Source organism: Kogia breviceps, chromosome 4, assembly GCF_026419965.1.
Source record: "Kogia breviceps isolate mKogBre1 chromosome 4, mKogBre1 haplotype 1, whole genome shotgun sequence".
Taxonomy (NCBI): Eukaryota; Metazoa; Chordata; class Mammalia; order Artiodactyla; family Physeteridae; genus Kogia; species Kogia breviceps.
Genome location: NC_081313.1, coordinates 65805230 through 65819974, shown reverse-complemented (window position 1 = coordinate 65819974; position 14745 = coordinate 65805230). Strand labels below are relative to the sequence as shown.

Genomic DNA, 14745 nt, shown 5'->3' with positions numbered 1-14745 from the left:
TAATATAGGGAAGATATCAGGATCATCGTGTTCAGAGAGATTCTTCCAGCTCTTCCTCCTAATGGAAGAGGGCCTGAGCTGAATTATGCCCATTGAATCACTCAACAGTGAGTTTAGAGTATATATAGCTTCTGACTCTGAAATGGAATTTTGATAGCTTCAGAATTCTAGTACCACTCTGCTGACTTGCTATGGTTTGACCTCTACAATATTTGAATAAAGCAAGCAATGAAGTTAACCTAGATTAAAAGTCATTTGTTATTAAGGTATCAGAATTTTGGAGGCTGTGCTTCTACAGTGTGGAATGGCGATGTCTGGCAGCCAATCTGTAGCAGGCAGCAAAAAAATAAGGTCACAAAGCTAAGAAAGAGCCTCTTTGCATTACCATATTAATCAGAAAGATTAATCAATCCATTGTCTTTTTCTGACTTCAACAAAACATCAATTTTGAAACTAAATCCTAAAAAGATTCTGAAATAGCACTGAATCAGAGATGTTCATCCTATAAAACAATGAGAGTCATCAACAAAATCTAAACTACAGTCATCAATGATGATTTTCCTCATTAGGAAGAAGTTGGAAACATCACATTCTTTAGAAATAATTATTTTTTAAACAAACACTTTCCCCAAAGAATTAATAAAATATTTAGTAACAAATGAAGCTACTTTGTGGAAGAGAAGTTTAATTTTGCAATGCACAATTTAAAAATCTGATCTGAAAAGCCATTCAAAGTAAGGTTAGTTTCAGAGTCACTTAGTACATAGAACAAAGCCAAAACTTTCCATAAATTAAAATAATGAACTGACATCAATTTGAGGGAAGCCAGGTAAAAAAAGTCCACTCCATTACCAGTCAAACATTCACTGAGGAAGCATTATGTACAAACTTTGTGCTCAATAAGAACTCCAGCAAATTAAAAAAAAAAAAAAAAAGAAAGAAATGATGCCTTCCCTCAGAAGCTTTTAATCCAGTTACAAGAAAACGACAAAAAAGAGTTCTACAAAATTATAACTAAAATACAAGGTAGTATATAATTTTGCTAGATGGGAGCTAAAGTACTAATAAAAAAGTAAAGGATACCTTAAATACATGGTAGATGATATATGAAATTGCTATATTTTATAATGTAAAAAAAAATTTACAGGCCCAAAATAAACAAAAACAAGAGATATTAAGAGTATGTCCGGGCTTCCCTGGTGGCGCAGTGGTTGAGAATCCGCCTGTCGATGCAGGGGACACGGGTTTGTGCCCCGGTCCTGGAAGATCCCACATGCCGCGGAGCGGCTAGACCCGTGAGCCATGGCCGCTGAGCCTGCGCGTGTGCTCCCTAACGGGAGAGGCCACAACAGTTAGAGGCACAAAAAAAAAAAAAAAAAAAAAGAGTATGTCCATATGAGAAATCCAATGTTTATAAAATAAAATTCCAATAATAAAAACTAGTAGATTCACTAAAAACAACAACAATGTAATCCAATGCCTTGAAAATTATCTTTAATTAACAAGTGAGTGAAATGCATATTAGTAAATTCAATTCTTCCTGCATGAATACTCCTCTTTGACCAAGATACAAGAATGTCCAATGAAACATAACACAAAATATCCAGGAAGATGCCCACTGATATAAATGCTTTTCATTATAAAAAGGGACCTAGCTCCAAACTGAATAAAGGTGTACAACAAAATAAATGATCAAATTTTCAAAAACAAAATCATATTACATTTTTTGTGTCTTTTAGTATGGTATCTTGCTTGTTCAGAAAACATGGACAAATGATGACCATGACCAATTTTACAGAACTGCTGTTATTTGGAAATGCCTAATTTTTGGTTAAACCTTGTTTGGAAATTATCTGTAATAGAGGTATCTATTTAACTGAAGGCCAAAAAGATTCAATCAAGTTAGACTCTTCTAGGACATGAAAATCATAGTTAGAGAGTTAGATGAAAACATTCAGTTCAGGTATATCTGGTTTAATATCTAAGGAGGTTCTTAGACTCGGGACAAAATGAAAAAGAGGGTGGTAATAATTTGAGAACAAAAACAGCTAGATAAACACAGAAAAATTAAGGTATATATATATATAGCTAATTAAAATGTACGATACAGATAGAGCTTTATTAAGTCATTAATTTATCCTAAAAACTCAAGCTATATGGTTGTCAGTGAGGGAGTGGAACAAAAATGAACTGAGCATATGCCATGAACTGTGCTGAGAAGTTTACCTATATTGTTTTAATCTTCAGAACCATTCTAAAAACAAGAAAACTGAAATTCAGCAAGGTGTAGTAAAGATAGAAGTGTATTCTATCTTTACTACAGTCTATCCAACACACTGCCTTAAAAGTATCTCAACCCTAGACAGACTCTTTATGAGTCTCATATTTAACTTTACTTCTTAGCTCTCAGCCTCTGTGTATTTTCTCGTTTTATAACTATCAAGGTACTGAATTGCTTTTCCTTAACCTATGAACAAGGTATCACAATGTATTAACACAAATCTAAATCATGACCTGATGTATAACCCAAAATAACCCAGGTACAGACCTCAAATAGTAGAGGGAAAATTCTTTATACAACTTTACTATACCTTCTCTACAAACAACTGCTATATTTTAGATTATTCTAACCACAAACAGAATTTTCAAAGTATAGAGCCAATCCTTCTTCTACTAATGAAAAGAACTCATGAAATTCTAAAGAAAAACATTCTTTGAGTCTATATGGCTCAAGACAGGAACTCCTAACATCACTTGTTTTAAAATTAGAGAAGAGTTACTAGAGTAATGACAAATTTATGGCCAGTAAACATGTCTATATATATAAGTATTCCTCTTCCCTTTCCCCACATTCTGACTTCTTTTATTTCCTAATACAAATTCTGTCCTAAAGCCAAATTTACTGTATTTTGAGATATTAGCAGAAAAAAATTCATAACCCACTGGCTTAACCAATACAAAAAAGAACTTGTAACCCATTGGTTGCCTTGGTAAAAGCCATAAACCTCTACATAGCATTACCTATGATATATTCATGCTAAAAAAAAAAATTCAACATAATCAGATCAAACCTCCAATTTATAGGAAACACAAGGGATGAAGGAACATGTTAAATGGCACTAAAGCGATGCAATCAGCAAAATCTAAACAGTGGGACACTTCATGGGGCAACTGACCCAGTTTCTGCAACAAATAAACTTCAATGCAAAAGGGAGAGGAGGATTGGACTATTTAAGTTGAGACTTAAAAGCCACAAGCAACCGCAATTTAAAGACCTTATTTAAATCTTGACTCAACCAACAAACTATTAAAATTTAAGAAGTAGTAATTTGAGGAATTTGAAGACAGATTAGGTACTTGGTAGTACTAGGGAATTAGTGTTAATTTTTTAAGCTATGTTAATAGAATTGCGGTTATGTTTTCTACAGTGTCCTTACTTTTTAAAGATACATGTTAGAATATTTACAGATGAAATGATATGATGTCTGGGATTGTTTAAAAATAATTTAGAGGGCTTCCCTGATGGTGCAGTGGTTGAGAATCCGCCTGCCGATGCAGGGTACACAGGTTTGTGCCCCAGTCCGGGAAGATCCCACATGCCGCGGAGCGGCTGGGCCAGTGAGCCATGGCCACTGAGCCTGTGCGTCCGGAGCCTGTGCTCCGCAAAGGGAGAGGCGACAACAGTGAGAAGCCCATGTACCACAAAAATAAATAAATAAATAATAATAATAATTTAGAAAAGAATAGTGAAGTTTGAGTAAGATATAAATGAAATGAGATGGGCCATGAATTGTTAATTGTTGTGTTAGATAACAGGAATCCATTATTCTCTCTACTGTTACATATGTTTGAAATTTTCCATAATAAAATGTATAAAAAGAAAAGTGGTAAGCTGGGACAAAGTGAGAGAGTGGCATGGACATATATACACTACCAAACGTAAAATAGATAGCTAGTGGGAAGCAGCCGCATAGCACAGGGAGATCAGCTAGGTTATTTGTGACCACTTAGAGGGGTGGGATAGGGAGGGTGGGAGGGAGGGAGACGCAAGAGGGAAGAGATATGGGAACATATGTTATGTATAACTGGTTCACTTTGTTATAAAGCAGAAACTAACACACCATTGTAAAGCAATTACACTCCAATAAAAATTTTAAATAAATAAATAAATAAAAGAAAAAGAAAAGTTTTCAAAAAAGGTGTTCTTTGACCATCAGATAATTGTTTGTTACAGGGTACTTCTGTAAAAAAGAAAAAGTCGTCTATTAGAAATTTACATATATAATTTAATACTTCAAAATTTAGGAGCCTATCTAAAGAAGTATGGAACTCATTATTGGTCCTAGTAAATACTCCTATCTGCTCAACATTACACCAGGGATACTCGTGCATAATGCATTGGTGCATAATTGAATTTTATTATACAACAATGAATCAAAGATACTAAGGATAAAAAATCTGTTTTGTATAATCAACTGAAAAGCTGATAATAAAAATACCTAAATTATTTCAATATTTATCGGCTATACATTAATAATTTGGTCTTTGGACTTCCCTGGTGGTCCAGTGGTAAAGAATCTGTCTTCCAATGCAGGAGACGTGGGTTCGATCCCTGGTCAGGGAACTAAGATGCCACATGCCACAGGGTAACTAAGGCCCTGCACCACAACTACTGGGCTCGCATGCCTCAACTAGAGCCCGCGTGCAGCAAACTACAGAGCCCATGCACTCTGGAGCCCACACACCACAACCAGAGAGAGAAAACCTGCACGCCACAACGAAAAAGATCCTGCATGCCTCAACGAAGATCCTGAGTGCTGCAATTAAGACCCGACGCAGCCAAAAAATAATAATAATAAAATAAATAATAAAATAAAATAAATATTTAAAAAAATAGTAATTTGGTCTTAAGGCCAAAATGTGTAAAAAATTTTAATTAAACAAAATATTCAATATGAATCATAAGTATATTCAAAGATTGCACAGAATATCCACAATAAAGAAACCAGAAGTAATAATTGTACTGAAACTTTCCAAAATTTCCCATCCTATGGCACATCATTAGACTCATGACATCTTAGATTTTTTAATCTAACCAATATAAGTCAAATATCTATTATAGGGGCTTCCCTGGTGGCGCAGTGGTTGGGAGGGGACATGGGTTTGTGCCCCGGTCCGGGAGGATCCCATACGCAGAGGAGCGGCTGGGCCCGTGAGCCATGGCCGCTGGGCCTGCGCGTCCGGAGCCTGCGCACTGCCACGGGAGAGGCCACAGCAGGGAGAGGCCCGCGTACCGCAAAAAAAAAAAAAAAAAAAAAAAAAAAAACCTATTATAGTTCCTGGCTCGTAATCAATAAACAATTCTAACTTAAATGGCTGAATTCATTTAATCTGTACCAATTTGAATGACCCTAGTTTATACTTTTCCTCCTCCATTCTCAACTGAAGAGTTCTGTATTATTAGCTGTCACTAAACATTGGTCAGAGAATGCCATCAGTGTCTTGGTCCATGCCCCACCACAATTCAGGTTAAAAGTGTTCATTCACCCAACATTTAGAGAGAATTTGTTGATTTTTGTTACCCAATACAGACTCCCTCCTGGTAGCAATAAAACTTCGAGTGAGCCCCCTCACATCTGCTATTTTTATCCACAGGCTATGAGCAAGCTGACTTTTGGCCCCAAGTTCCAGGAGAACACAGACCCGGGCTAAACCAACATTACATTTTAATCCCCAGTAACTGATTCAAAGATGAGCACGTGATTCAAGTTAGGACAACTAAAGCCAGTAAGGCACAATTTCAGTACTTTTATTTGCATATAAAGGATAGATATTCTTCTCTACTGGATTTGGAGTTACGACACTGCAAGACTGGAACTGTTGGGAACAAAACCAAGAGAGCAGAAAGTAGGAGTGGCCAGCAGGTCAGATCTGATTTCAGCAGCACCAGAATCTAGATCTAACTGAATGTTTTAAGTGTGAGGCCAAGAAATTCCTTTTTCCTTAAGCTACCTGTGTCAGTCTTTGGAATCAGGCATATTTCAGGACGAATCTTCATTGTCATTCATTGGTTATGTGAATTATCTCAAAGTACGTGCAAAACAGTTGTTAAGTAAGCAAATGTATATACTCCATCAGTTGTGTAAGTACACACTTTAGGAAACACTCTATTAAACATAATATTCAATACCAAACAGGAAGTTTTACATTTTCAGCTTTATATGCTTCCATTCTTATCAAATCCAAAACACATGGCATTTCAAAAACACTGGGACTTTGTTGTCATTACATAATAAAAAACCAGTAAACAGGTGGTTCAAGAAGACAACTGGTAAATATTTTGCATAAGGCGCTAATGATTCTAGAAAAAAAAATCACATGTCTATTCAAAACAAAGATTCAAGTCTTGGTTACAGGGCAAAAAATGTTTCCCAAGTTTTAAAAATCACTAATTAACATTATAATGTTTCTCCTTAAAACTCAACATCTTACCTCAAAATATTGGCAAAGCCTCCCCAAAAGAGGGATCTAGTCAACTTAAATTTTAAAACTGTGTTTTTGCTTCTGTCTTTAATACGCTGAAAATAGACCAAAAGCCTTTTATGAACCTCTAAGCAAAGTTGTTTCTTCATGTCTATGAAGTTATTTATAGAAACAAATGTAGCTTCTACAAGAATATATGACTTCAGTTGTACTTTGGATTCACTGTTCACAATATAAACATAACATTACAATATGGTAACATGATTAGATTACTGTACAAAAGCCATCAACCTTTGCTATCAGAAAAGAGAAGCAATGAGAGGACCAGTCCCAATACCCATGGTTTATGCTCTTCTAGGACTGCTTGGACTACTATTATTCTATAAGAATGTTAAGTTTTTAACCTTCTAGAAGTCTGCAAAACAGATGTAACGTTGTTTGTGTGGTTCCAATGACTTGATATGAAGGTTTCAATCATCTATTTTTCACCAAGTGATCTGTTATATTACAGTGATATTCATATGGGAATTAACAGTGGTGACCTGTGATACTCAACCAAACATATTGACTTTACTTGCTCATTACCCTACAGATTTTCTTCTGAGACATAGCTTTCAGATAATAACCAGGACAAATTTCTTCATTACAGTTAAACTTCAGAAACTTATGTTTTCTCTATTGCTAAATTCTCAGAGCACAAACTTTTGGTTCCCAAAAGTAATATCTAAGGCATGATGAGCCAATTTCTGTAAGAATAATGCTTAAAATGAAGAGGTTGGTTCCTAAACACACTATTATGGCAAGATTTTTTTTTTATTCATTTTAGAGATGAGTATCACAGCACCACTAATTTACAAAGTTATAAATTGCAACCATGCTGTAATTTTTAAAAAAACACTTAAGTTAAACCTACATATAGAACTATATTAATATTCTATATTATACATGTATCTACCTACAAATTACCAAAGAAGCATCAATAAATTTTTTAAATTTAACTTTTGAAGTGCCCTGAAGTTTAGACAGATGTTATCCTATTTTCTCTGAGATTTTTCTCTGAGCAGCTGTTCATTTGGACATGCTCCTTATTTATTGATATACTGTGTTCAATGCTAGGGTCACATTTCTTAAACAGGAACTTGGCAACTTCCAAATTCTACGGTAAATATTGACATATCTCAGCATGTCAATATTTATACTGTCAGGACACTTTGATGAGTCTCTTCAACAATGGCTGCATCTTATTTCTTGGCAGCCACTTGTTTCTGTTCCAACTGAGCAAGATCTTTCTTTATTCACTAAAATTCTCACTAACTGTTCAGACAAAATTACAAGTAAGCTAATAGCATCCTCTCACACAAAGACCAGATTGAACTCCTTATTTCAACATTTTGGTCACTTCTGCAGGGTTAGTAAAGCTCAAAGAAACAAGGCACAAATTCAGGAGCGTACTTCAAGTAATACTTGTTTTTGACTGCAGCAATTCCAAGCCTAATCATCATTTTCAACCCCATTGCTAAGGGTGAAAGCCGCCGAAGCCTTTTCAGAATTTATAGAATTAAATTATTTCCTTTTTTGTTAGTCCTAAAAGCTAGGCAAATTTATAAAAGATTGGTTTACAGACTGCAACAATGATGATGATATTCAGAGAGAAGTTTGAATCCAGAATGCCTGCCATAAAAGGTAGTTGGAAAGTCTGGCTCATTATCTAGAATTAAACAGTGTTTTATATGCAAAGTTAGTGTACCTAACTTTTGTGCCAAGTATCAGAAATCATGTTAACAAACTAACCATCATTAACTCAATCTTAAGAGCAAATTTTCATCACTGGGAGAAAATCTGTGCACTACCTTGTAAATACCCTGGGATTTCCCAATAGCACAAAAGCAAAAGTTTAATTTAAAGCTATTGGCAATACTGGCATCTAGTAAAAGCATGAATGCCTCATCAACAGTTTGGAATTCTCACACAGATATTTTCTTTTGGGCAACGAAAGTCTCAGTGGTGTTTTTCTTCCAAAAAGAGCCCAATTTTATCAATATTAAAAATTTGCTGACTATAATAACCCTCTGTTCACTGATTTCTGCCAGTGTTTTAGAAAAAGACACAACTCACTTTCTCATCAGCTTCACGATGGACAAGGAACAAACTGCCCAGGGCTATAAAATGCATTAATTACCTCCTACTAGTACAAAAAGAACTAGCTTGAAGATAGCCACCTTCTTCCTTGAAAACAAGGTACTGCAAATAAAGCACTGATTTTATACTCAGAAGACCCAGACTGAAATCAAAACTCTACAGCTTCAGTAGCTGAGTGACTTTGGTCATGCCATTAATGCATTAAAATGTTCACTGACTACATCCTATGTACCAAGCTTTCATATCTCAAAGATGGGTAAGACATATCCCCAGCTCTCTGGTGAGATAGAAACACCCAAAGAGGATTATTATACAAGCTTGTAAAGTGCAGAGGCAGGGTGGGAGCTCGTCTGAAAAGTAGCACGTTAACCAGCCTGAAATTTCAGAGGAGGCTTCCTTGAGTTATATCTGATATAAATCTTAAAAGGTGGAAAAGGTGTAGGAGTGGAAGGAAAAAGATAAGGAAACACATTCCAGGCAGAAGAAGCTGCACGAGCAAAAACTTGGAGACAAGAAATAGCAATGATATATGGAAATGAACAACTCACAGTTTCATACTGACTGCTGACACTAACAAGAGCATTTGGGGGAGCAATAGCCATGTTGAAGGGATCTCAAGAAAGAACAGTAGAAGGGAAATTGGGACTTGGAGCATAAAAACTCCTTAAAGGATTTTTGCTCAGAGGAGCAAATAAATGGGGTTGGAAGTAGAGAAAAGTTAAAAGAAGCATTTCTTTTTCTTTTTCCGGTACGCGGGTCTCTCACTGTTGTGGCCTCTCCCGTGGCGGAGCACAGGCTCCGGACGCGCAGGCTCAGTGGCCATGGCTCACGTGCCCAGCCGCTCCGCGGCATGTGGGATCCTCCCAGACCAGGTCACGAACCCGCGTCCCCTGCATCGGCAGGCGGACTCCCAACCACTGTGCCACCAGGGAAACCCAAAGAAGCATTTCTTAAGGTGAAAGAAATAACATGCAGGTCAATCAAAATTTTATGGGTCTTAATCTTAAGAGCCATGGGGAAAGAGAATTTTAAAAGAGGGAGAAAAAAAGGACAAAGACGAACACTAGATAACAAAGAACTTCAACCTCAGTCTATGGAGACTAGTTGAGGATCAAAGAAAACGAGTTAAGTAAAACCATTGTCTTTTAATATACGTGAATATCATTGAATGAGGGAAAAAAAGGAAGTTAGATAAAAGGAAATAACGCTATCAATACTAGACACAAAGTAAAGAGAGAAGAGGGAAGAAAGTGGTCTGGTGGTATAAAAGTGATACCAATTTAATTTTAAAAACCATTAATTTAAAAAACCTTTTGAGTGCCTAACATGCAAGTCAATCAGCTCTCCAACATTATCCCTCCCTTCAAAGAGTTTTTAATTTAGTGAAGAAACCAAGCCAGGCACACAACAGGCAACCGTTACTGAGTGCTTAGTGTATATCAAATACCCGGCTAGATGACTTACTTGTAAGAACTCATTTAATCCTCACAATACTGGGGAAGCCTATGCATTCTCGCCACAGTAAAACATAAATACATACTATTTTTGCATACAATCCTACTGAACCCATGAAACCAAAGTTAAAAATATTCTTCTGGATGCAGGAGAGACAATAATTTTTGAAGAAGGAAATGACAGAGTCAGATGTCATTTTTAGTAAATAAGAAAATGATCCAAGATAGTTTGAAATGAGAATCCAGAACAGAGCTATGGAAAGTAGACTTTTGAAACAATAATGTAAGATAGCACTTACATTAGTTCACTGGCAGCGAAAACCAAGAGCAGGGAGTTTATGTGCTTAATGACCATACAGCTCAATTACCACCTCCCTAGAGGTCTTGCCACACATCAGATTAACTTTGTTTACTGTGATACATGAAAAACAAACTACACACTTACATATGTTCAGCCTTATCTATTGCTATTTGGGGTCCTCTATGGGTAACTTTAAAATAACTGACATTGTTCTTTCCTATTTTGAAGCTGAAGTACAGAAGAGCCCATGGCCTAAAATTAATTCAAATCCATAAATATAGTAAATCAACTGTGATCTCTAACAACTTCAGTTTCCTGGTGCACTTCAGGTATTACATATTACCCTAAGCGTTCCTAAAGATGAAGACAATCTTCACATGAAAGCAAAATGTCTGCAGACAGTTACTACTTTAGAAGCCAAGCTTGATGAGTTGCACAACATAATTTCCATAACTTAGCCAAGATTATTTAATTTGAATGGCAAGATTTGCAAGGTATACTCTAAAGCAATCACAAGCCAGAGCATTATGGCTTGTTTTTTGATAGGAGGAGGGTACAGTACGTTTTTATACATTTCTTATTCCCCTCTTCCCCATGCCCATTAAATTTCTGGAAGGAACAGGCCATCTTTATTCCTCTGCTGCACTCTCATGATCCCATGAATAAAGCTCAGTTAAATACTTACTAAATTTGCATATTTGACCAACTCTTAACAATTCAATAGATTCAAAAGTAAAGTTAGTTATGGTTTTAAAAGAAAAAAAGAAAACGTGTTGGGCTGTAGCCAACAATGTAATCACAGATAGGAGAAACCCAAATGTTCTAATCACTGTGTTGCCCTAAATACAGAAGGGTCTCACAGTTTCGCCAAGAACAGCACATAAATCAACACCTCATGTGAGTTTCCTTTCCTCTTTTTCTCTATCCCACTTTAAGTCAAAGCATTAAAAAACTGGTAACATTCTAAAAAGAATCTCGGGGTGGGGGGGCATAGAGCCTTACCTAATTCCCGGGATTATTAAAATTAGAGAAAGCTAAATAATAATACTACTGATTAAAAGAAAAAGTTGGCATGTCATTGATCTTGCAGCTGGACTCCTTCTCTGGAGTACCTAATCAACTACTGAACTCAGGAAACGCAGTGCCTTTCCATTTGTTACCACAGAAAGTTCTTTCCTGACCCCAACGGGCCTAGTACGTTTCAGCCTCAGATGGAACCCATTTACAATTTACAAAAAGCTGGGGATTGGAAGAGAGAGAACGCCAATGTTAGAGAAATGATCCAACACCTTCTCAACACAACCCACCGAATTCAAGTGTCCTCCTAATCCCACAACTTTACAGGGCATTTCAAAGGCGCTTTACATTCCAAAGAATCTCTCAGGTGCAAAGGGAGAAACTGAAAAGGGAACCCAGGAGATGAATGCCCTGCGTGTAAGCCCAGGGAACCCAGGTGTTCCCGAAGGGTCCATAAACAGAAGGGCCAAAAGCTTACACACCGGGGGAGGGATCCAAGCAGGAAAAAACTTGCGCGCTCCGGAGTTCTACAAAGGTAAAAAAGAAGAGACAAAAAAAGAAAAGAACTGTACTACCTAGGCAGTCGCCACTTCCGGACCCTACCTGTCAGTAACTCCACTTCCGGTCTCCTCCAAAACGCCTGCTCCCACAGGCAGACATCCAGCAGCCAATGAGAGTGTCATTTACTTTCGCGGGGCTGAATGACGTCATTTACACCCCGCCCTTTCCGGTAGAGAGGAGCCTATCGTAGAGTCTGAGACGCGCGGCTCAGGAGGAGGTACCCTGACAGGCCCAACCAGACCGCGGTAGGAGCGAGAAAGGCAAGTCGGGCCTGCACGCCTCTTCCGCCCAGGGCCCGGAAGGGTGATGTGGCTGGGGTTTCGCCGGCCTCACTATGGTAAGAACCGGGGCTTCGGGGTCGCGGCTGAGCTTTGTGAAGGGGCTGCGGGCCCGCACAAGGGCTGGAGGGTTGGGCGGCGATCCCGGGTCCCCGGCTAGGGAACCCTGTCACTAACTTGATTTTCCCGGGCCTCGGAGGATGCACAGGCCCGGGAGCCATGTGGCCCCTCCACGTCCAACCAGGGAGAACCAGGGCCGGCAGCCCAAGAAAGACCCCGGGGCCGCGGAACCCCTCCTCACACGCCGAGGCCACTTTCCTGACTTGTTTCGAAGAAGTGCGCTGGTTTGGTTTAACCCATCGGTTACTTAGACTCTTTGTGGTCATTTTGAGTCATTAGAGCTGCCCGGGTTTGCGCTTTTTATGTTGCGGCGCCTTATCTCTCTGCGGGCCTGATCCAGGTTTTTATTTCCCTGCTGTCAAATAAACCCCAAGTGCTACACCTTAATTTTCACATGTTGAATTAGTGGCCTTTTAGGTCCCTCCAACTCCATTCTCTCAACTTTAGAGATGCTACTTTATGAGCTATATTTTAATGATTGGAGTTGTCTGCGGAGGTGGCTTCTCTTCTAGGAGCTTAATGTGCTTGGAGTGTGTCTGGCCTCGGGCCTTCCTCCCCTTCCACACATTAAGAAGGTTTTATTTGTTACTTTGTCTTATTGCAGATTCCTTTAATAGTTTGGGCCTTTTAGAAAAGCTTGAAATAAGTCACAAAAGTTCGCAAAATGCTTACGTCTCCAAGTTGAGAAAAATAAAGCCAGCATAGGCAGAGGACAGATGTAATAATCAGTAGTAATGGCAAAAATCTCCCAAGCTATGTCTGCAGGCATTTCACCTTTATTACAGTAAATGCCAACAGCCTCTACACCAGGCCCTCGCCGTGAATGTATGAGGTCCATGTGCCAGATTTGCGTTTATGAGCATATTTATGGAGAAAAGATGCATGCCTTTTATTATGGTATCAAAAGCAGCCATGACAGAAAAGCTCTTCTACAGTGAAAAGTTGCTGAGCTTGTGTTCCCAGAAGTTCCTGGAGAATCCCATACAGCACAAAACCCTTAGACATTTAATCGAAAACTCATTAATTGTTGTTTGCTTTATGCCAGCTACTTTGGTTAGCTGGGGCATAAGTCACAGTGTCTTCCCTGGAGAAGTTTACCATTTATAGAGGAGATGGCAGTTTATTAGCAGGTTATTCCTTCCTTGGCCAGCTTCTTTCTCCACCCACCACATGATAGGACGGATACACTTGTGTCATGAGTGAGCGGTTATTTAACTTAGAAAATGGTTCCTTTTTCAATTCAAGAAGAGTAGAGAGACTGTTACTCTTAATTCGTGCATATGCTCTTCGAGGCTGAAGTTGGGTTATTTTGTTCATAGTACAGTCAGAAATAGATTATTCTTTTCATCACCTTATTGTTTTATGTACTGTCTAGAAGCAAGACATATTGTGTTTAAGATTAATAGTATTTGAATCATCTGGCCATGCTTGTTTTTTCAAAGTAACTATAATAGCTCTCGTTTATTAGCACTTGCTATGTGCCAGGCTGCATTTGAAAAACCAGTTTATAAGCATTGTCTTATTTCAGGTTCGAAACAGAATATATGTTTGCAGGCAATGGAAGTCAGGCACAAGGAGTCTGACGTGCTTGGGGTTATACACCTAGTAGGTAGTGAAGCCAGAACTCAAACTTATTTTAATGTCCAGATGCCAGAAGTCCTCATGCTGTTGTTAGTAAAAACAACTGAGGATAAAATACATCGTAATGATTTGTTGCTCTCAAATATAACATCAATCAGACATGGGGGAAAATAGAAACAACTGCCCAGTGGTTAATTTTTCATTCCTGCTCTGTTCCTGTGAGCTTAAATTGTCCACATTTAAGAAAATGTACATTGTAGTTGGAAGAGCTACACAATGAGGTTTCTTTTTGAGTTTGTACCTACACTTGGTATATTTGTGAGGTAGCCCAGTGATAATGACTTAAATCTGAATTACTGTATTTTAATGAATCAGTTTTTTAAAATGCATTTGAAGACCATTAAATGTTTATCAGCAATAATAATTTACAACTATCAAAGCATAAACAGTCTAATAATTACATCATTTATGAATTAATACTTTTAATTTCGTCTCTTCCCAAGAAGCCTTCCCTGTACCTTCTATTTTCTTCTACTCTTTTTAGGTATCTATTTGGACATCTGTACTCCATGTATATACCCCCAGTGTTTCTCTTGCATAGAAAACAGCAGTAAGATGTTGCCTATATTTTTCCCTTCTCTAGGCAGGGCTCTTAAAGTATGTCTTTTAATCTCTACATCACAGTGTCAGAGTTAGTACTCAAGTGAATGAGAGTCTGGGGATACAAAGTCATGTAAAACGTGCTCATTGTCTTAAGGATTTTACAGTCCAGTGGGGGAGAGTATTAAATAAGTAAATTTTATGTGTTAGC

General features: G+C 37.9%; 2 protein-coding genes across 4 annotated transcripts in view; one reads left to right on the top strand and one right to left on the bottom strand.

The window, feature by feature from the left end:
- The window catches only part of XRCC4 (X-ray repair cross complementing 4), a 274940-nt gene extending 262847 nt beyond the window's left edge, over positions 1 to 12093 (bottom strand). The window contains exon 1 of one of the 3 annotated variants that reach the window (XM_059063449.2): positions 11998 to 12093. The gene's annotated coding sequence lies outside the window, so the exon portion shown is untranslated. Of the gene's footprint in view, positions 1 to 11876 lie in introns of all 3 variants that reach the window. The other 2 variants (XM_067033355.1, XM_067033354.1) reach the window with 2 other exon arrangements.
- An 81-nt stretch (positions 12094 to 12174) lies between these two features.
- TMEM167A (transmembrane protein 167A) overlaps positions 12175 to 14745 on the top strand; it is a 44461-nt gene continuing 41890 nt past the window's right edge. Inside the window, exon 1 of the mRNA XM_059063454.2 lies at positions 12175 to 12292. Coding sequence (XP_058919437.1) covers positions 12290 to 12292 — 3 coding nt within the window. The 5' untranslated portion in view covers positions 12175 to 12289. The remainder of the gene's footprint in view (positions 12293 to 14745) is intronic.